General features: G+C 55.2%; 1 protein-coding gene and 1 long non-coding RNA gene across 5 annotated transcripts in view; one reads left to right on the forward strand and one right to left on the reverse strand.

Annotated features, from left to right (window-relative positions):
* The window catches only part of CARD11 (caspase recruitment domain family member 11), a 143938-nt gene that overhangs the window by 24149 nt on the left and 98365 nt on the right, over positions 1–21424 (reverse strand). For all 4 annotated transcript variants that reach the window (XM_043559579.1, XM_043559581.1, XM_043559577.1 and 1 more), the window contains exons 3-12: positions 13273–13485; positions 11510–11647; positions 10138–10463; positions 7084–7263; positions 6050–6202; positions 5428–5553; positions 4373–4570; positions 2547–2723; positions 1569–1620; positions 126–208 (exon numbers count right to left, since the gene is read on the reverse strand). In XM_043559579.1, coding sequence (XP_043415514.1) covers positions 126–208; positions 1569–1620; positions 2547–2723; positions 4373–4570; positions 5428–5553; positions 6050–6202; positions 7084–7263; positions 10138–10463; positions 11510–11647; positions 13273–13485 — 1646 coding nt within the window. The remainder of the gene's footprint in view (positions 1–125; positions 209–1568; positions 1621–2546; positions 2724–4372; positions 4571–5427; positions 5554–6049; positions 6203–7083; positions 7264–10137; positions 10464–11509; positions 11648–13272; positions 13486–21424) is intronic.
* Positions 17711–19013, forward strand: LOC122471230. Its single transcript, XR_006294149.1, has 2 exons — positions 17711–18407; positions 18647–19013. It is a non-coding gene; the product is annotated as an uncharacterized LOC122471230 (long non-coding RNA).

A 21424-nucleotide genomic window follows, 5' to 3' on the forward strand; every position in this document is an offset into this window, starting at 1 on the left:
GAATGACTCCACTTGCTGGCTTTAGGAGGGTGCAGAGAGGAAGGGGGGGCCAGGCTTGCTGGGGCAGACGAAGGGGGGGGCCCGAGTTCTGAGCCAGAAGGGGGTGTGCTGGGGACCCCGCTTACCATCTTGGAGAACGAGGTGGTGATGGGCAGGGATCTGGAGGAGCTGGGGCTCGCGTCAGTGCCTTCTTCCTCATGGCCTCGCCCTGTCCTCGCAGCAGCAGGAGGCAAAGGGGCAGGGAAGAGGGGCTGAGATCCCCACGGGCACCGAGCACCCGGGGGCTGTCCCGGCTGGGCGGCCTGTCCTCTGAGGGATGGTGTGTGGCCGCCTCCTCCCTCCTGTGGTCCCCCCCAGCTGCAGGCTCCTGGAAGGGAATCTGGTCTTGCCGACCAGTGTGTCCAGCCCCAGCCGGGCCCAGGGTGGCCTCGCTCCAGGCTGGGCCATGTCCTCTGTCTCTGAGGACTCGGGCTGGGGCCCCAGCTGGCACCCTGTGGATCAGCGGACCACGTGTCTCTCGTAGAGCGCGAATGTCCCCGCCCCAGGACCTTGTCCTCGAAGCAGATCCCACCATCCCTACTAGACAGGCCGACTGGAGACTGGGGCCCATGGGGACTGAGTACGTCCCCTCCCCAGGAAGCCCCTGCCGCCCCTCCTGCACCTTCGGGGGCTCCCTGGGGCTCTGTGCACACTTGTCTCAGCCACTGCCTTGCTGCACAGCCTGTCAGTCACCCCACGTGCACGCACAGACATGTGTGCGCGCCTCCGTGTGGGAGCACCTTGGGACGAACCCACACCTCACGCTAAGCAGGGGCAAAGGCTTGGGAAGAGTCCAGAAGCTCCGTCACCCTGCCGCCTCCTTTCCCTTTTCTTGGGGCAAACACTTCTCTGTTCCTCCACAAGCCCCAGGCCCTTTACGCCTCCCTTCTGATAAAGGAGGTTCTAAAGATACTTGGGTTGGCGATGACAGGAGTGGATGGGCCTCCCCTGCCCCCCCGCAGATCCCGGAGGGCTTGTTGCTCCTGCCCTGTCACCTTCTGCAGCCTTGTTCCCGGCACCCCCTGCTCTGAGCTCTAGAAGGGCAGCACGCCGGGCTCAACCCCGCCCCCGCTCCCCACTCTGTCCTGGGCGTCCTTCCAGAGGTTGTCTCTCTTCCTGACGCTCTTTCTCCAGCCCTCCTCTGTCCCCCCTTTCTTGAGTGTCCGGAGCCCCTCTCCCCCTCCTCACTGGTGGCCCTGCCTCAGAGCCCAGGCTCACAGATGGACCCACAATGCCTGGCAGGGAGCCTGAAGCTGTGAGCAGAGCTATGAATTCCAGCTGAGGGATCAGGGGCTCCGGGCTGACCTCAGTGCATGTGCGTGTGTGTGTGTGACAGACGTGACCTTTATGGGTCTCAGCGCCCGCCCTCTCCCGTGACGATGGACGTGAGATACTGCCGGACCCCCTCTCCCCGGGGTCCCCAGGCCTGTCCAGGCTGACTGCACACGACTGATGGCCACAATGGGGAAGACGGACCGGGAGAGGCAGAGGGACGGACAGACAGGAGAGGGGTCCGGGTGTGCACCAACCTTGGAAATCTGAGGCTCGCTTCAGGCTGATGGGGGATTTAGCTCTCTGCAGCTGCGACACGGAGGGGACAGAGGAGGACAGAGGGCACAAATCAAACAAGGTCCGGGACACGGGTCAGCGGACGGAGGGGCCAGAACGAATGGAGGAAGGCATGTGACGCCTGCCCCCCGGGGACGCGGCTGGTTCCAGGGCTGACGGTGGCGGCGGGGGAGGCCCCGCACAACCAGGTACACGACGCAGGGGAATTTCAGGAAAGGACGAGGCTTTTGTCCCCGCCGGGCCCGTGGAGCTGGCGCCTTCCGGGGGGCCTGGCCTGTGCTGCTGGGCCCCTCCCGTGTGACACTATCTGGTCCCCACGCATCCTGCAAGGAGCGCTGAGTGGATGGCTTTGCCGGCGTGGTAATCTCCACGTAACGCTTACTTTGTTCCCTCTCCCTCTCTGACTTCTGCTACACTCGTGGGAGACGGGAGGGCTCGTGGGAGACGGGAGGGCTCGTGGGAGACGGGAGGGCTCGTAAAAACAGGATTCCCACCCACAGGGCTAGAACACGTGGAGTCCCATCCAGTCTGGGTCTACCAGACCTGCGTCCCCACCGGCCTGTGGGACCCCCACCCCCCACCACACGGCCCCCACCCCATGGCCCCCAGCCCAAGGCCCCCGCCCCTCAGCCCCCACCCCCATGGCCCCACGGTCCCCACCCCACCAGTCTGTGGGACCCCCACCCCGTAGCTCCCACCCCCACCCCACAGCCCCCAACCCCCAAGTCAGGGCCCTCACGCCACAGCCCTCAGCCCCCACCCCACAGCCCCCAGTCCCCCCCCCTTGGCCCCCAGCACTCAATGTCCAAGCCCCACCCCGTGCTCCCACCCTGTAGCCCCCAACCCCATGTCCCCATCCCGCGGGCCCCACCCCATGCCCCCACTACTCCATGCCCCCCCCCCACCCCGTGACCCCGTGCCCTTCCATGTGCCGGTACCTGGATGCCCTTCAGATTCATCCTGCGCTTGGGGGGGTGACAGGGCAGGAAGTATCTGCTGTCTTCTGGTGACTCCTCTGAGGTTGACGAGTCGTCGGCTTCCTGACCGTTGGTCCTGGGGCTGGCGTCCCCGAAGTTCTGAGAGATGATGGCCACTGGCAGGTTCCTGGGCAGACTCTGGGGCCGGGGGAAGCCAGTGAGGCCCCCAGCTTCAAACTCAGGACGGCCCGCTCTTCTCCCTGGCCCCCACGGCCCCTCGGTGCCCAGGCTCGGGGTTCTAGCCCCACCCGCTCCTCCTCACCAGCCTCCTGTCCCCATCTCCCCATGGGGACGTCCCCCTAGCGGGTCTCTGCCCCTGGGGCCTGTGTGGCCTCCATACGTCCAGGTGCAGCCCCGGGCCTGAGCTGCGAACACAGAACCCGCCGCCGACCGACGGAACGAGCCCAGAAGCAGCGCAGGCCCCGTCCTCGTGCCTCGGGCCGAGCCGCGGGGGCAGCGACTCTCTCCCAGGTGCCCCCCAGATCCGCACCACCTTCGTGCTGCTGCCTCCAGACCCACAGCTCCTTGCCTTCTCCGCACAAAATCCATCCAGGTCCCCGAATAACTGGGCCTGGGCGCACGACTCGGCTAGCTCCTGCTGCCGGTCCCCGCCTCCCCCTCCCATCACGACCTGCCGCTAGCATGCTGAGTGTGGCACCGCGGGCCTCGCTCAGGCCGTCCGGGGCTTGGAACCAGGCCCCGTCCTTCCTCACCCAGCCGGGCGCCCCCACAGCTTTCGCCTGTCCACTGAGCAGACGCTCCCGGCCCTGCCCGATGTCGGGCGCCGGGTTATGGGCTTCACGGAGAAAAACTACAACTGCCCAGAGGGTCGACAGGGTAACAGAGGCTCCTGTCTCCATCACGGGGGCCGGCGGAGGCCTGACTGAGAGAGCCACGCCTGGGCCCAGACCACAAGGGGCAGACCTTGGGCAGGGGGAGCCGGGGCAGCGCTGCGAGCGGGGGGGCCCGAGGCCACCCCCAGCTTGTCTGAAGGGGGTCTTGCCCGAAACCCTGGCGGAGCGGAGGCCTCCTCCCCCGGGGAGCCCACGGCCCAAACCCAACACGTGATTTACAATTTGTGTTGAAGTGTCATGTTCCCGGATCTGCCTCCGGTGCTAGACTTGAGTCCTCGGAGGGTCTCACCCCCATTTCCCCGGGGCCACCGACCGGTGGTGCCCTCAGCTGCTGGGGTCTGGGTTCCTTCCTCGGTCAATGAGGACAGTGATCACACCTTCCTGGCAGGACAGGTCTGTGGGCTACGGGGGCTCGCAGGCAGATGGCACTTAGCACAGCACCTGTGTGTGACCGCGCGTGAACCCCGCTGCTATGACGAGGACGAGGTCCTCTGCTCTGATGGCAGTGCTCATTCATTCCTGGGGCCCTGGGACACTGTGGGGACTGGTGCTCGGAGCTTTGTGCCATCCGGGAAGGACAGCGTCCTCACAGGCACTAGGGACTTCAGGGGGGCACAGGGCATCTGAAACCCAGTGACAGTCCACATGTCAGTGGCTCTGCCGGGAGCCTGATGGTCACTATGGTCAAACGAGGAGGAGCTGAGGCTACTGGGTGAAGTGACTTGTCTAAACTCGGAGAGCAAGCAGCCCGGACGGGGTTTTACCCTGCACTTTCCAAGTTCAAAATTCGTAATTTGTACTCTGTGGTGTGCACGTGCAGGAGGGTTAAGGCCATGGGGTATCTTGGGTGCGGCAGGGAAGGGCCGCTGCACGGGGATGTGGGAGGCCCTGGGGGCAGGTGCGGGGGACACGCCCAGCCTGGTGAAGCCCCACCTGGTCGAGGCTGCCGCTGTCCTTGGACAGGCGCCGAAGCTTGCTCTCCAGGTTGACGATGCAGGCCTCCCGCCGGACCATCTCGATTCTCATCTCGTCATTCCTCTCCTCCAGCTCTCGGATTTGCTTCCTGTACTTGTCCTTCTCGATCAAGCACTGCGAGTACTGGGTCTGCGCTTCGTCCCGGGAATGGAAGGCCTGTGGGGGGCGGGAGGGGAGGGGGCAGGGGGGTGGGGAGGACAAGGCCGCTGTGGTTCTTTACCCCGCCTGCACCACCCAAATCAGAAGCGGGACACCCATTTCCCAGCCCAGGGGTCGGCCGCGTCGGCTCCCACTCTTTTCTCGACCCCAACTCTTGGGCGTTTAAATCGCTACTTTCCTCAACAGGATCGGGGCGCCTGGGTGGCTCAGTCGGTTGAGCGTCCGACTCCGGCTCAGGGCATGATCTGGTGGCTTGCGGGTTCGAGCCCCGCGTTGGGCTTTCTGCAGTCCGTGCAGAGCCCGCTTCGGATCCTCTGCCCCCCTGTCTGCCCCTCCCCTACTTCCCGCTCTGTCTCAAAAATAAATAAACGCTTCTTTTTTTTTTTTTTTAAATTTTTTTTTTTCCAACGTTTATTTATTTTTGGGACAGAGAGAGACAGAGAGCATGAACGGGGGAGGGGCAGAGAGAGGGAGACACAGAATCGGAAACAGGCTCCAGGCTCTGAGCCATCAGCCCAGAGCCCGACGCGGGGCTCGAACTCACGGACCGCGAGATCGTGACCTGGCTGAAGTCGGACGCTCAACCGACTGCGCCACCCAGGCGCCCCTAAATAAACGCTTCTTAAAAAAGAAAAAAAAAAAAAAAACCAGTGCAGGTGATGGCCGCTATGCGTCCCGCGGCTTCCAGGAGCCCGGGGCGGCCCTGAGGGACGGGGTGGTGGTGCCCTCAGCGCCCCCAGGTGGGGGCACGGAGGGGCGGGGCTTCCCCGGAGCCACACGTCTGATGGGCCGGGGCCGAACGCGGCTGTCTGACCCAGACACCGGCTCTTGCCCGGCTCCGGCCCTGCCCGCACCTGGTCCCGCTCGCGCTCCACCTCCTCCAGCTGCAGCATGACGGTGCTCATGCGGTGCTTGTACATCTCGCAGTCCTTGCTCAGCGTCGAGCACTTCAGCTCCAGGTCCTCCTTTTCCTCCAGGTACTGCACACCACGGGGAGAGGCCGGTGCTCGCACCCAGCGCTCGGCCGCTCCGTGGCAGCCGTCTCCCGCTGGCGCCGCCCGGCCGGCCCGTCCCGCCCCGCATCGCACGTCCTTCTGACGCCCGTCTGGGTGGCGGGGGCCACGGGAGCCGGCCAAGTGACCGAGACGTGCCTCACACCCACCGTGCGCCAGGGACTGCCGGGCCGGGGCGGGAGGGACAGGGCAGACGCCGTGCGCCCTCCCCGCCCCGACCGCAGGCCACGGAAGGCAGAGGCCAGGGGGACGCTTGCCACGAGTCACAGATAACTGCAAGGTGCCAAGGCCGGCACGCGTGGGGAATCTGTCCCGGGGTCAGACCTGGTCTCCAGAGGAGAGCCGGAGGGCCGGGGAGGTCTCGCAAGCACGCAGGAGCGCACAGGGGCTCCCTGGTGAGAAGGCCGGCCGAGGGCACTGGCCGGGGGGGGGGGGGGGCGCCCCTCCACCCTGGGGCTCCCACCTTGTCCCGCAGCTCCTCTGCCTGGCGGACCTCCTCCTGCAGGTTGTAGATCTTGTTGACGAGCTCCTGCCGGTCCTCCAGAGCCTCCTTGCGGTCGTGCTCCAAGATGTCCAGGATGGCCTTGTCCGAGTCGGGCAGGCTGCGCTTCCCGGCCTGGGGGGGTGGTTAACCATGCTGGGTGGGGTGCGGCGGGGGGCCCGGGGGACCGGGAAGGCAGGGCACAGCAGAGCCCGCCACGGGCACCGTGAGGGCAGGAGACTCTGTGCCAGGGAAGCAGGGAAAGAGTCGCTGTCTCTTGGGATCCTTAAGCAGCTTATTATTTAAGAATTTTATCACCTGGAAAGAAGCATAAACCCCACTCCTGCTCAGGAACATCCCGGTGCCTATTGTTCTGTCTCGCTCTTATCAGAGCCGAGAGGAGCAGTGCCGTCTGTCCAGACATTTCACAGGTGAAATGTGAAGCAAAGACAGGGCTGATCCCCCGTCCCGATGCTTCCCCTGAAATATCAATTAATCTGCTTCGATTAACCCAGATTCATTCTCTGCTGCAAATCCTCACCTCCAACACCAGGCAGCCGATCCCGGGGGAGTAACTGAGGGGGGAGCGGCGAGAGAGCCTTTCTTCCTCTCCTTGCAGATGTGTTCGGGGCTGCTACCCCTCCCCTGCCTCCTCTTTCACCCCTGTAAACCGTTCCACGGTGGGAAACGCACGGAGACCCCTGACGTTTTAACGAATCCCAGGGAGCTGAGAGTTGAATTGCTCGGGATCTTTAAGGGCAGCTGGTTTGTCACAGAGCCCAGGTGGCGGCCTCCGTGGGAACGGACACGAATTACGGACACCCTGTCCCAAGTATCACCTCACGTAACGTCACGCTCCCGAGAAGCGGGCGGTGTGGCCACCTTGCTGTACGGAGGGGGAAACTGAGGCACCCAGGGATGACGCGAGTGGCCGAGGGGCCCTGAGGTCGGCAAGAGGGGCTGACGCCCAGACCGGGCTCGGCCCCTTCCGTACGCAGCCCTGCCCCGGCCCTCACCTGGATGATGGACTGCAGCTCTTGGATTTTGGTCTTCAGCATCTCGTTCTCCCGCTCTAGTTCCAGGACCTGCTCCCTCTTGGGCCGATTCTCAATGTCGTTCTTCAGTTTCAGCGACTGGTTCCTCTCCAGCTTACACTCCTCCTCCATCTTATTCAACCGGTGTTTGAGCTGGTCGATCTGAAACGCCCAAGGTGCCCCGGGGAGAATGAGGGAGAGGCAGCACGCCCCCAGGCCCCGGGTGGACTTTCCGCACAACCTGAGTGATGCCCGCCCCACCCCCCTTCTTCCAGGCAGCGACGGGGAAGGGCTCAAAGAAACCTTTCCCGGCAAAACATAGCACCACTCCCTTGTCGATGAGACCTCCTGACCTGCTAATTTAAGAGAGCTCCAAAAAGCACCGTATGTCCCTTAGCAACTTCCCCGGGGTAACTTTTATGGGGTGGACCAGACTGCAGAATGGGGGAAGGTGTCTCCCCCCAGGTATGGAATCCACTCCAGTGCCTTTCTCGGTGGCCCTGAGTCTGATTCTCAGACTCGGGGTCTCCCCTCAAGAACCCATGTTATCTACAGGGAGCGAGGTGGCCAAGAGCTCAGGGTTCTGGGCTCTGCCGCCCTGACTTGACCCCAGAGCAGCCGGTACAGGTTTGTCCCCGCGGGTTTCCCACAAAATTCTATCTGGACAAGCTTCGCACTGATGCGAAAAGAACAGCGTGAGGCTCTCTGGATTCGCAGCATCTCTGACCTAAAGGACCAACCCGCAGGGCTGAAAGAGTGGCTTCGTAGACGAGGTCGTGACTATGTCTGGAAATGGGGCAAGTGGCGACGTGCTGAGCTTTACCCCTCGAGAGGGGAGTGTCAGGGAGCGGGACCAGGAGAAGACTTCTCAGACCTTTGTCACTAAGCGTGTCTGCCTCCCTAAACTGATCGACCACATAAAACATCCGAATCAAGACTGCTTTCAAGGGCTGCAGGGAAGTGGGGGACCAAAGGGGTGAGCACCCTTTCTCAATACAGGCTTGGCGATAGGTGAGAAGGATCGCAAGATGCCTCGCAGGCAGGGGGTGGCGGCTTTAGCAAGGAACTACTGTGGCGCCCCCGAGGAAGGGAAGCAAGGAAGAGAGAGGCACGCAAGGAAGCGGTCTGGGGCTCGGGAATGACCTAGGGACTCTGCCGGCCAGATGTTCTTTCACGTTCTAGGCACGTGTCTCACTATTACCACATCTCCAAGGAAATACAACGCAGGACAAAGTCATAGAAGGGAAACTCGTAAGTCGCTGCCACAGGTTCAGGTCTCCGAGCCCTAGCTATGACAGCACAGACGCCTCTCCTCCTGGTCACGCAAAAAAAAAAAAAAAAAAAAATCCTCCTCGGCATCTTGGAAGGTCAGTCCCAGGGCCCGGTGCTGGGTCCAGATCCCCAGTCCCATCCAAGTGGCCATGGAGGGCTAGCACGGCAGGGTGCTTCCTGGGCCAGCCGCTTTGCCAAAGACTTATAGTGCTGGGTTTCAGCAATCCTAGGGCACAGGGGTCGTTTTCATTATTGCCGTTGACAAATGAGGAAACCGAGGCCAAAAGCCAACTCAGGGACAAAGCCAGAGGCTAGGAGTCAGATTCAAACTCAAACGTACAGGACGTCAAGGCTCATGGCCTTTGACAGAAATGGTCTACTGCCTGCTACGTCACTGACTTAATTCACCTGAATCCTAGTGCATTGTTTACTGATCTGTCTGCTTCAACTAAATTGTAAGTGACCCGAGCAGAAGTCGGGTTATTTATCCCCGTGTCCCCCCAGTGCTCAGCACTGTGCCTTACACATGGCAGGTGCTTCATAAATATTCCGAGTCTATTTTCCACCCAGCAGCCAGAGTAATCCTTCTAGATATAAATCAGTTGTCACTCTCCAGCTCTCAATCCTTCAGTGGCTTCCCATCACGAATAGAGTAAGTTCCAAAGGTCTTACCATGCCCTTACGAGCCGGACCTTGGCCATCTCTCTGTGCCCCTTGCTCACGTGGCTCCGGCCCCTATCGGCACTCTCGCTGGTTCTCCAGCGAGCACGCCCCCTACTTGGGGCCTTTTATTTGTTCTTTGCTCTTCCCCAGGGCCTCACGTGGCTGGCTCCCTCTCTGTCCTCAGACCTCTACTCATGTGTTCCCTTCTCAGAGACCCTTCCTGACCATCCTTGTTAAAAGAGCCAGCCCCACACCCTATCCTCACTCTTTCCTTCCTTCTTCTTAATAGCACTTATTACTACCAGCTCTTTATGTATTTGTTTTCTGATTAGCATGTGAGCTCCGTGACAGCCGGGCCTTGGTCTTGAGTTATGCATCCCTGGAAAAGAGCCTGGTGCACGGCGGCACTCAGTAAATTAAAGGGATGAATGAGTTAAGCAAATGCTCCTTCCCCTTCTCCATTTTGGAGGTAAACTCGTTAATGACATCAATCATTTGGCTGGTGGATTGTTCACCGATAAGCGTAATGACCACCCCACGGTGTCACGCTGAGCTCTGCGGATACAGCTGAGCAGAGTCTTGGTCTAAAAAGACGAGGGCTCCGTCCGTCTCCTCGCTGGTTTTCCCGGGAGCCACTCACTCACAGTCTAGGCCCCTGGGGTCTCCACCTCTCCACCTCACCCGGCTTTGCACAGGACTGCGAGCACAGGTCTGCACGTGCGCACGGTGGCTCTGGGCCCCAGCAGGTGGCAGGGAGCCCCAGTGGGTCCGTGTGCGCATGTCTGCACCTTCGTATGGAGGGTTCATTGGGGAGGGGCGAGGCGGAGGCAGCCCGAGCAGGGGCGGGAAGCCCCCACCGGGTCCGTGTGCGCATGTCTGCACATGCGCGGGGGTGGCTCCGGGCCCTGCACCGGCGCCAAGCCGCGCTGGGTAGGCCTGCGCAGGCGCACGGCGGGTGCAGGCACCCCGCCCGCGAAGAACACCGTGCCCTCCCGTCCCCCTCGCCCGGCGGACCGAGCGGCGCCGGCGGCCCGTGTGCGCCGGCCCGCACCCGCCCGCGTGGCGGCCTCGAGCCCGCGGGCCCCCGCGCCTGCCGCTCACCTCGAGTTGGAGGTCTCGGCTCCTCATGACCGCCATGTTCTTCTCCTCGCTGAGCTGGGCGTAGCGCATGGCCAGGTTGTAGTTGTCGTCCTTCACCTTGACCAGCTCGTCGTTGTAGCTGTCGCGCTCCTCCTTCATCTTGTAGTACCGCTCCTGGAAGGTCAGCAGCTCCACCCGCGTCAGCGTCAGCTGCTTCTTCTCGTCCTCCAGCTGGCGCGACTTGGCCAGCAGCTCGCACCGCTGCAGGTCCTTGGCCTTCATCTGCTGCTGCAGCTTGATGACCTCGTTCATCAGGAAGTGCGTGAGGCCCTCGTGGCCCTCCTCCACTGCGGAGAGGTGGGGGGGGAGCGGAGGGGGGTCCCGTTGGCTCCCGCACGCGCCGACGCGTCAGCGAGCTCCCACTGCCCCCCAGGCCCCGGGCTCTCGGGGCGAGCCGGAAGGCCTCGGCCGGGCTTCCGGCGGGAAGCAGACGGACACCGACCCGGCAGACGACCCCGCACTGACAGAACCCCAGACGGAGAGGCTTTCGCAAAGAAGAGGCGCGGGGGCTATGAACGCGGGCAGCAGGGGGCCAGATCCAGCCTGGCGGGCAGAGGGCTCGGAAGGCTCCCCGGTGGTGGAGCTGAAAGGCCGAGGGAGTTAAACACGTTCCAGAAAGGTGGAAGAACACTGCCAAAGCCCTACGGGGAGGACGGGGGCACTTGGCACGTTTAGGAAACCGAAGGCAGACCGAAGTGGCTGGAGTCCGGAGAGAGGGAGAGGCAGAGCGAGGCCGGGAGTGTCAGCCGGGGCGGGAGCGCGTGGGCTTGGTGGGCCCCAACGAAGGCCTGGGCCTTTAGTTGGATGCCGTGGAAAACCGCGAAAGGTTGCCGGAGGGGAGGGCAACACGAGGAGTGGAGAAAGCAGGGAGCAGAGGGGGATGGATGCAGAGAGCGGATGGGGCTGGAGGAGCGTGGACTGGGGTAGTGGGGGAGATGGGCGGAAGGCCGTTCCGAGGACACTTAGGGAGGGAAGCTAACGCGATTACCAAGGGCTCTGGCCCAGGGATGCTGGCAAGACAGTGCGCAAGGCAAGGACCGGATCCAGGGGGTAGAGCGCACTTCTGTTCCACCCCACCAGCATTCCCCGGGGATGTTCCGTGAACACCCACTTCTCTTGGCTCCTGCTGTGGTTTCCCTGTCGTCTGTTCTTGATCGTCAGGCAGAAATGAGTGCTTGACAGCCCACAAGTGCCACAGGGACACTGTCACAACGTCATGGATTCGTAGCTTTAGAAGTGTCCTACCACTGGACACACACACACACACACACACACGCATATGCGCACGCACTTCCGCCAGAGTTCAAATACTCCTGATGGCAAAGCCTCTTACCCACAATGGTAGAGAATCTCCGGGTGGGCTCCTTTCCAGTCACCAGCTTGTACAGTTCTGGGTAGTAGAATTCGAGGCTCTCCAAGAAGACCACATAGCCCCTCTGGCCCTTTGTGTGTAGAATATCCAACAGTCGGCCTAGGGGGACGGAAGTGGGCCCGGTGAGAAGACAAGTACGGTCCCGACTGGGCGCACGTCTCCGTAGCCAGTCTTCTCCTGGGCTCCCATCCCTCAGTGACCTCTAAGAAGACGGCCTCGCCACCTCCTGTCCCTCTCGGGCTGTATCTGGGAGTCCAGATACCATCAATCAAAGTGCCAGGCCCTCAACAGGGATTCAGTGGCTGTTAGTTTTCCTTTCTCTAAGAAACTGGTGGGACGAGGGTAAATGGAATTGCAGTTACGGGAAACCCACGGTTTCAAGGAGCTTGCCGGTTGACCGGCGCTAAAATTCACCATACAGGCCCCCGGTCCTTCTGTGATTGAAGGAGGTTGGAAGTACAATAGCAATTATAGAAAACGTATGGTTTTCTGCGATTCAGAGCAGGAAGACGGGTCTGTGGGCGGAGAGCTGGGAAGTCCCAGGAGGCAGGCCCAGCTCCACGATTTGCGGGATTATCTCCTAGTCCGGAAACCTCTCGAACCTTAATGGGATGTGCTCAGCGTTTCCGTTTCTCTCCTGATTCCACTCGTCACTTAACGTTTCTTGGCCCTTCCTCAAACGTTTTATTTTCAGATAGTCCTTCCTGGGAGCTCCCCAAACTCCCTGCCTTTCCCCCAGGATAGACGTGATAAGTTAAGTTCCATCTCGTGTTAACTGATTGTTCGGTGAAGCTGCCTGGAGCATGTGTTGAGAGGGATTCTGAAGTGACACGGGAGCCCAGGAGGAAAGCACGCTGGGGTTAGTGACGTCTGTCATGTATGCAAAAGAGAGTCACAGCGTTTGAGCTACTTATCACCAGGCGTACTGTGGGGAAGTGATTTTCAAACCTTTTCAACTGTGAGCCACAGAAAGAAATGTGTGTTACATCGTGGCCTTGTGCATACAGGTGTTTATGCACATGCGTGTGTGTGTGTGTGTGTGTGTGTGTGTGTGTGTGTGTGTGTATGAAACCAAAACAACTTTACAAACCTTACCCATACCTTTGAAGAATGTGATAAAGTGTCACGGACCCCTGGACAGTCTGGAAAAAGTCTCAGGATGGTATTTTTAAACAGATATAAAGGAACTGGATGATAAAGGGAATCCATTCTAATAAGACACCGTTATCAAATATTACATTTGCGATTCAGTAATAAAAGTGCTCCTTTGCCAATGCATTAACACCATCTCTTGGCTGGTGTGAGAACCACTATAACTTTGAGGGTGAGAGGAGTGTGAATGGTGTTTGGGAAGAGCTGTAACAGCTGCAGTGAGGCATGAAGATGTCTGTAATTCCTATTGTTGCCATACAGCGTCACACGCACTGCTAATCACTACCGTGATTTACTGCCTGCCTACATTCATAATTGATGGAGACGCTAAATCTCACTTTAGGCTAGTAATATAAAGATGCACCCCCCCCCCCATCCAAGTTCACGGACCCTCTCAATTCTGCATAGAGAGTTTGGCTGGGGGGACGGGGTGGGCAGAAGTCTGTTGACGCCTGTTTAAGAATCCCTGACCTGGAGACATTGGGCTTTGGTACAGCCCACTAGAGCGCATTTCCTGAAGCTGTCACAAGAGGTCGCCCCCCTCTCCCCCGGGGGGCGGTTCCTAAGGTCACCTGCCCGGTTGATCTTGGACGGCAGCATGGGTGCACTGAGCACTTCGTCCTCATCCTGCTCATCGATGACCTTGCACTGGCGCAGGTAGGGGGTGAGCTTGGCTGGGTTGATGTAGCGACTCAACATGTGCCGGTTGCACTCCACGTTCTCCCACAAGGCGTCCTCCTCATCCCTCAGTGTCTCCATATAGTCGTCCGTCTCTGGCCCTCCTCCTTTTTTGGACGTAAGCCCCGACAAGGTTAATAAAGGAGCCTCCCTGGAATAGCTCCGTGAACTCTTTTAGCGTGAGCTCTAGAATATGTTGTTGAGTTAAAAAAAAGTAGACCCAAGTACATACGGCATTTTACCTCTTATTTCGGAATGGAAAGGACACGAACGCAGATATATTTTTCTTACATGCTACACATAAACAATGGACAAATAAGCCATAAAATTAAAAAAAAATTATTTATGAAGAGAGGGCGGAAGTTTTGCAGTTGGAGTATATCCTTTCCATCCAAGTTTTTATATCTTAGTAGGAATTTATCTTCCCCCAAACAATATATAGTATTGTTTTTTGTTTTACAATTTCACGTAAAAGACATCATATTGTATGCTTCCTTGTTTCCTTCTTGAACTTGCTTTTTTCTCTCTACATCTTTTGAGATTTATCTACCTTGATACATACAGGTCTAATTCATTTTTTTTTAAAGAAACAGTTTTATTGAGATACAATTCATGTGCCATACGATTCACCTTTTAAAATCCAATGGGTTCGATCCAGTAGTTTTTAGTATATTCACAGAGTTGTGCAACCATTACAATTAATTTTAGAACATTTTCATCATCAACCCCAAAAGAAACGCCATCACCCCATTAGCTGTCTCCTCTCCTTCTCCCTCCAGCACCTGCCCCCCAGTGGGAGGCACCCACTTATCTACTTTCTGTCTCTACAGATTTATCTATTCGGGATGTTTCATAGGAGTGGAATCACACGACAGATGGTCTTCTGTGACCGGCTCCTTTCACTGAGCAGAACGTTTTTTTAAAAAATTAAAAAAAAAATTTCATGTTTATTTTTGAGAGAGCGAGACAGAGCGAGAGAGAGACATAGTGTCAGCAGGGGAGGGGCAGAGGGAGAGGGAGACACAGAATCTGAAGCAGCTCCAGGCTCTGAGCTGTCAGCACGGAGCCCCACGCGGGACTCGAAGCCACGAACCGTGAGACCAACCGTGAGACCACGAACTGAGCTGAAGTCGGACGCTTGACCGACTGACCCTCCCAGCCGCCTCGAGTAGAACATTTCGACGGCTCATCCATGCTGTAGCATATTTCAACACTTCATTTCTTCCTACTGATGATTAATTTTTCACTGTATGGCCACATGACATCGTTTATCCAACCACTGGTGAACGTTTGGGTGGCTTCTATTTATTGGCTATTATAAATTAGGTTGTTATGAAGAGACATGTATGGGTTTTTGTGTAGACCTATGTTTTTATATGCCGTGGGCAGATACGGAGATGGGGAAAAGCTGAGCCACACGGAAAGCCCACGGTTTACATTCTGAGGAACTGGCAGAGTGCCTGCACCAATTTACATTCCTGCTAGCAACGTCCGAGGGCTCTGTTACCCACATCCTTGCCAACACTTGTGGTTGTCTGTCTTTTCACTCTGGCCATCTGCGTGGGTGGGAAGTGGTAGGTCAGAGTGGTTTTCATTCGCATTTCTCTAATGACTAATGACTTGAGCATCCTTTCATGTGCATATTGACCATCTGTGTTCAAACCCTTTGTCCATTTTTAAATTGGGTTGTTTGTCCTTATTATTAAGTGGTAGGAATTCTTTATGTGATCTGCATTAAGTGCCTCCTCAGATACGTGATTTGTAAGCATTTCTTCCCGTTCTGTTGGTTATATTTTCACTTTCTTAAAGGGTTTATTTGCAGCACAAAAGCTTTTAGTTTTTTTTTTTTTAATTTTTAAATGTTTTTATTTATTTTTGAGAGACAGAGGGAGACAAAGTGTGAGCAGGGGAGGGGCAGAGAGAGAAAGACACAGAATCTGAAGAGGCTCCAGGCTCTGAGCTGTCAGCACAGAGCCTGACACGGGGCTCGAACTCACAAGCCATGAGATCATGACCTGAGCTGAAGTCAGACGCTTAACCGACTGAACCACTCAGGTGCCCCCAAAAGATTTTAGTTTTGATGTACTCCAGTTTATTTGGTGTATATCTAAAAGACCATTGCCTAACTCAAGGCTATGAAGAATTGCTTCTATTTTTTTCTAAGAGTTTTATCCTTTTAGCCCTTACATTTATGCCCATGATGCATTTTGAATTAATATTTGTCTATGGTGTGAGGTAAAGGTTCAAATGTTTCTTTCTTGTTTTTTAAAGTTTATTCACTTATTTTGAGAGAGAGAGAGAAAGCGTGAGTCAGGGAGGGGCAGAGAGAGAGGGACTCAGAGAATCCCAAACAGGCTCTGAGCTGTCAGCATGGAGCCTGACGCGGGGCTCAAACTCATGAACCGTGAGATCATGACCGGAGCTGAACCTGGACACCTAACTGACTGAGCTGCCTAGGCACCCCTCAACTGTGTTCTTTTCAGGTGGATACTTAGTTGTCCCAACATAATTCATTGAAAAGATTATTCTTTCCCCATTGAATGGCCTTGGCACCTTTGTCAAAAATCAACTTGTGTTTATTTCTGGGCTCTCACATCTATTGCATCAGCCTATATGTCTATTTATGCTAGCATCACACTGTCTTTGTTACCGTAGCTGTGTAGTGAGTTTTGAAAAGTATGAGTCCTCTGACCTCGTTCCTTCTTTTTAACATTGTTTTGGTTGGTCACAGCCCCTTGCAATTCCATATGAATTTAAGGATCAATCTGCGAGAAAAAGTACTGGGGTTTTTGCTAATGAACCCACTGAATATGTAGATACACTTGGAGAGTATTATTATCTAACTGTAGTGTCTTATGATCTATGAAGACGTGGTGTCTTTTCATTTATTTAGATCTTTCATTTCTTCCAGCAATGTTTTGTAGTTTTCAGGGTACAAGTCTTGAACTTCTTTTGCTAAATGTGTTGCGAAGTATTTTATTCTTTTGATGACACCGTAGACGTGACTCTTTTCTTCATTTCATTTGTGGGATGTTCACTGCTAGCGTATAAACACACAATTGATTCTTCTCTATTGATCTCTTATCCTGCAATGTGACCAAAATGATTTCTTAGTGCTAATAGTTTGCTAGTGGAATCCCTACGATTTTTCTCTGTACGAGATAATGTCATCTACAGTTGGAGATAGTTTTACTTCCTTCTTTTCAATCTGGATGCCTTTTAATTCTTTTTCTTGTCTAATTGCCCTGGCTAGCACCTCCAGCACAATGCTAAATAGGAGTGGCAAGAATAGATAAACTTGTCTTGTTCTTAATCTTAGGGGAAAAGCATCAATTCTTTTGTCATTAAGTATAATGCTGTTTGGTTGCGGGGGGGTGTAAGTGTGGGGGGAGTTTAGATACCCTTTATCAGGTTGGGAGATATCCCTTACATTCCTGGTTTGTTGAGCGCTTTTGTCATGAAAGGGCATTTGATGTTAGTGCTTTTTCTGCATCCATTAGGATTGCCATGTGGCTTTTGGTTTTGATTCTGTTAATACGGTGTATTACATTAATTGATTTTCAGGCACTAGAAAAACCTTGCATTCTTCATATAAAGCCCACTTAGTCATGGTGTGTAATTATTTTTATATGCTGTTGGATTCAATTTGGTAGCATATTTTTGAGGATTTTTGCATCTTTGTTCATAAGAGATATTAATCAGTAATTTTTTTTTTTACTTGTGATGGTTTTGATATCGGGGTAATACTGGCCTCATAGAATAGTTGGGAAATGTTCCCTGTTTTTCTATTCTTTGGAAGAGTGTGTGTGAAGAGTTTTCTCCTTTGGCAGAATTCACCAGGGAGGACATCTGGGCCCAGGCTCTTCTTTGCAGGCAGGGTTTTGGTTACTAATTCTTTACTTGTTACAGGTCTGCTCAGATTTCCTGTGTTCCTTGAGTCAGTTTCAGTAGTTTGTGTCTTTGTAGGTATTTGTCCATTTCATCTGTTGTCTAATTTATTGGAAACAGTTGCCCATATTACTCCTTTATAGCGTTTTTATTTATGTAAGGTTGGTAGTAATGTTCTCTCTTTTATCTCTGATTCTGCTACTCAGAATCATGTTCTCCTGGAGCTACGTGCCCTTGAAACTCTAATGAGGGATGTTTTGCCTTAATTAGGGGGAACAAAGTATTTTAACTTCTCACTGTCCCTGCCATCATATTTTGAAACCAGGGCTTCTCTCTTCTCAGTTCCTGGCCTGTCATTCTTATGAGAGAGAGAGACAGAGAAAGAGAGAGAGAGAGAGAAGGGGGGAGGGAGTGAGAAGCAGAGGGGAGGAGGGAGAGGAAGGATACAAGGGGAGGGGGAGGGAAAAGGGGAGGGGGAGGGGGAGAGAAGGGGGAGACCTCTTTCGTTTTCCCTTGGTCGGTCTAGCTAAAGTTTGTCAGTTTTGTTCTTTCAAAGAACCATCTTTTTACCTGAAACTAGTGTAACATTGTGTGTCAAATATTCTCACATAAAAAAAATAATAAAAAAAAACAAGAAGAACCAACTTTTGGTTTCACTGCCTTCTCTCTATTGCCCTCCTCTAAGTCACTTGTTTCTGTACTAATCTTTATTATTTCCGTCCTCCTGCTTACTTTGGGTTTAGTTTGCTCTTCTTTTTCTAGTTTCATAAGGTGAAAAGCTAGGCTACTGACATCTTTTTAAATCAAAACACTGGGCTACGAATTTCCCTTCAAGCACCACTTCAGCTGCATCCCTTACGCTTGGGGACGGTGCGTTTTTCTTTTCATTCACCTCAAAGTTGTCTAATTTCTTTTCTGATTCCATCTTTGACCCACTAGTTACTTAGGAATGTGATGTTGACGTCCCCCCGTGTTTGTGAATTCCCCAAATCTCTTTGTTATTTATTTCCAATTTAATGCTGTTGCGGTTGGAAAACGTACTCTGTATCATTTCAATCCTTTTAAGCTCGTTGACACTTGTCGTGTGGACCAGTGTGTGATCTACCTGGGACTGTGTTCCAGGTGCGTGCTTAAGAAGCAGGTGTCTATGGGGCGCCTGGGTGGCGCAGTCGGTGAAGCGTCCGACTTCAGCCAGGTCACGATCTCGCGGTCCGTGAGTTCGAGCCCCGCGTCGGGCTCTGGGCTGATGGCTCAGAGCCTGGAGCCTGCTTCTGATTCTGTGTCTCCCTCTCTCTCTGCCCCTCCCCCGTTCATGCTCTGTCTCTCTCTGTCCCAAAAATAAATAAACGTTGAAAAAAAATTTTTTTAAAAAAGAAGCAGGTGTCCTGCCGCCATTGGGTGGAGTGCACTATGGATGTCAGTTACGTCTAGTCTGTGCACATGGTTGTTCGAGTCCTCTGTTTCCTTGTTGGTCTTCTAGCCAGTGGTTCCATCCGTTATTAAAAGTAGGGCATGAAAGCCTGCGACCATTCAGTTAATTGTTCAGTTTGACTGTTTTATGTATTATTCCATTGCAAAAATCTGCTATAATTTATTTACCCGTTTCTCTTCTGATAAATGTTTAATTTTTCCCAATGTTTTACGTGGACGCTTGGCACTGTTTGTAGGAAGAAACAATGGAAGCATCTGAGACACTTACCGGTAGGTACTCCACAATCCTTTTGTACTATTGAGTAACATCTTTAAACAAATTTTTTTTTAACGTTTATTTTTGGGAGAGAGAGAGAGAGAGCGAGCACGAGCAGGGGAGGGGCAGAGAGAGAGCGAGACACAGAATCCGAAGCAGGCTCCAGGCTCTGAGCTGTCAGTACGGACCCGACGCAGGGCTCAAACCCGCGAGCTGAGACATCATGACCTGAGCCAAAATCGGATGCTTACCCGACTGAGCCACCCAGGCGCCCCCCAATGGAATAACATCTTAAAGGGATGTGGTGACATAAAAACATTCTAAGACATACTGGGTTTTAAAAAGGCAAGTTTCAGGGGCACCTGGGCGGCTCAGTCAGTTAAGTGTCCGACTCTTGGTTTTGGCTCAGGTCATGATCTCGTGGTTCGTGGGTTCGAGCCCCACGTCGGGCTCCTTGCTGATGGTGTGGAGCCTGCGTGGGATTCTCTCTCTCTTCCTCTTTCTGTCCCTCCCCCAACCCCTCTCAAAATAAAGAAATAAAACTTTAAAAAAAAAAAAACAAGGCAGGTTTCAGAATACATACATGTGGCATAATAATAATAATTAAAAAAAATTGGTCTTCGCCCTGGCTCCTGTCGCAGGCTCCCAGGACTTGTGGAACCCTCTGAGTGATGAGTGTCCTCTGATGGTAATGAGGTGACTCCTGGCTAAGGGGCCCCGAGATACCTTCCAGTGGCGGCTGGAGGCCAGGAAAACCATGTGCTCAGAGGGCTGTGACTTTCAGCCCCACATCCCTACCTCCAGGGAGGGGAGAGAGGCTGGAAAATGAGTTCAGTCATCGGGAGTGAAGGATTTAATCAATCATGGCTATGTTAATGAAACCCTGTGAAAAATCCTTCAACGGTGGGGTTCAAGGAGCTTCTGAGTCGGCGAATAAATGTGCCATCTGGGGGCGTGGCACACCTCAACCCCGTGGGGCAGAGGCTCCCACACTCGGGCCCCTTCTGGACTGCACCCTCTCTCGCCTTCTCGTGCTGTTCTCTGCACCCCTTAAACTGTAACAGGAAGTACACTGTCTTTCTGGGGTGTGTGAGTCATTTCAGCAAAGTGCTGAAGCCGACAAGGGGCCATGGGAAGCCCGGATTTGTGTAGAGCCACGTAGGTAAGCCTCCACCAAGCAAGACTGTGATCCTACGGGTGTGCGCGCGTGCACGCAGAGAGAGGGAAGGGAGGGAGGAAGGGAGAGAAGAGGTCCCAGAGAATCCGATGATACCAACTGCATCCCGGAAGAGGGATGCAAGTTCCGAAGTTAGGGCTCACGGAGGGTTCGCACATCATATCGTCTTAGTATTTACAACAGAGCACGTATCAGTGCGTTACTTGTACGGTCTGGGTGAAAAAAAAAACGAACAGAGACAACGGCCACATGAGGCGCGGCAGACACATCAATGTCCTCTGTTTGCCCCCCACTCACGTCTCAGAGGACCACGGCGCTGACTGCTTGTTTGCATCAAGTAAGCCCTCTGGCCCGCGGACTGACCTGCCTCACCAAGGACCGGTCCGCGGGCTGGGGGTGTCATGTGGGGCCAAGGAGACAGTGGGGGGGATCAGGGCAGAAGGCGGCGCGGGCGTGAGCAGAGCTGGCTCGCCGTGGGGCCGAGGCGCGGGCAGCTGGAGGCCACGGAGGCAGAGAAGGTGAGGCGGGCAGAGGGGGCCGGCCCGCGGAGCGAGGCCTTGGGGAGACGCCCCCCGGGCCCAGGAGACGCGGCAGGAGCGGTCTCTCTCCTTCTGGCCCCATCGGCCTTGGCCGCGTGTGCTGCCCGGTCCCTGCCGTAGGCCCCCGAGAGTCTCCCCGTGGATCGGAGCTGCTGGAAGTGGGGGTTGGGTATACACAACCCGAAGAACGCAAGGGACCGTACCTATCTGACGTCACAAGCAACCGCTTTAAGCTAATTAAAAGCGAGGACCCAGGGGCACCTGGGGGGCTCAGCCGGTTAAGCGTGCGGCTTCGGCTCAGGTCGTGGCCTCATGGTTTATGAGTTCGAGCCCCACGTCGGGCTCTGTGCTGACCTTGTGGAGGCTGCTTGGGATTCTCTCTCTCTCTCTCTCTCTCTCTGTCCCTCCCCCACTTGTGCTCTTTCTCTCTCTCAAAGTAAATAAACTTTATTAAAAAAAGCGAGGACCCAGTCCCCACTCGGTCCAGGGAACTTTCCACAGACAACAACCCTGGCTTTTAGGCTTAAGTCCCGACCGCTATGAGCCCTCTGGCCGATACGACGCACGGCCAGCCGGGCCACGTGGTGGCCTTGGGGTTCGGTGCCACGTGACCGGGCCCACCGCAGCTGCTCACCCTGACCCACAGTCATACGATCATCTCTATTGACAAAGCAGAACGTACTTACCTAGCCTATTTCTAAAGACTCAATATCCTAAGCACGCGATTCAACACATTTAGCGAGCATGTGGCAGCC

This window comes from Prionailurus bengalensis, chromosome E3, assembly GCF_016509475.1.
Source record: "Prionailurus bengalensis isolate Pbe53 chromosome E3, Fcat_Pben_1.1_paternal_pri, whole genome shotgun sequence".
In the NCBI taxonomy this organism is placed as follows: Eukaryota; Metazoa; Chordata; class Mammalia; order Carnivora; family Felidae; genus Prionailurus; species Prionailurus bengalensis.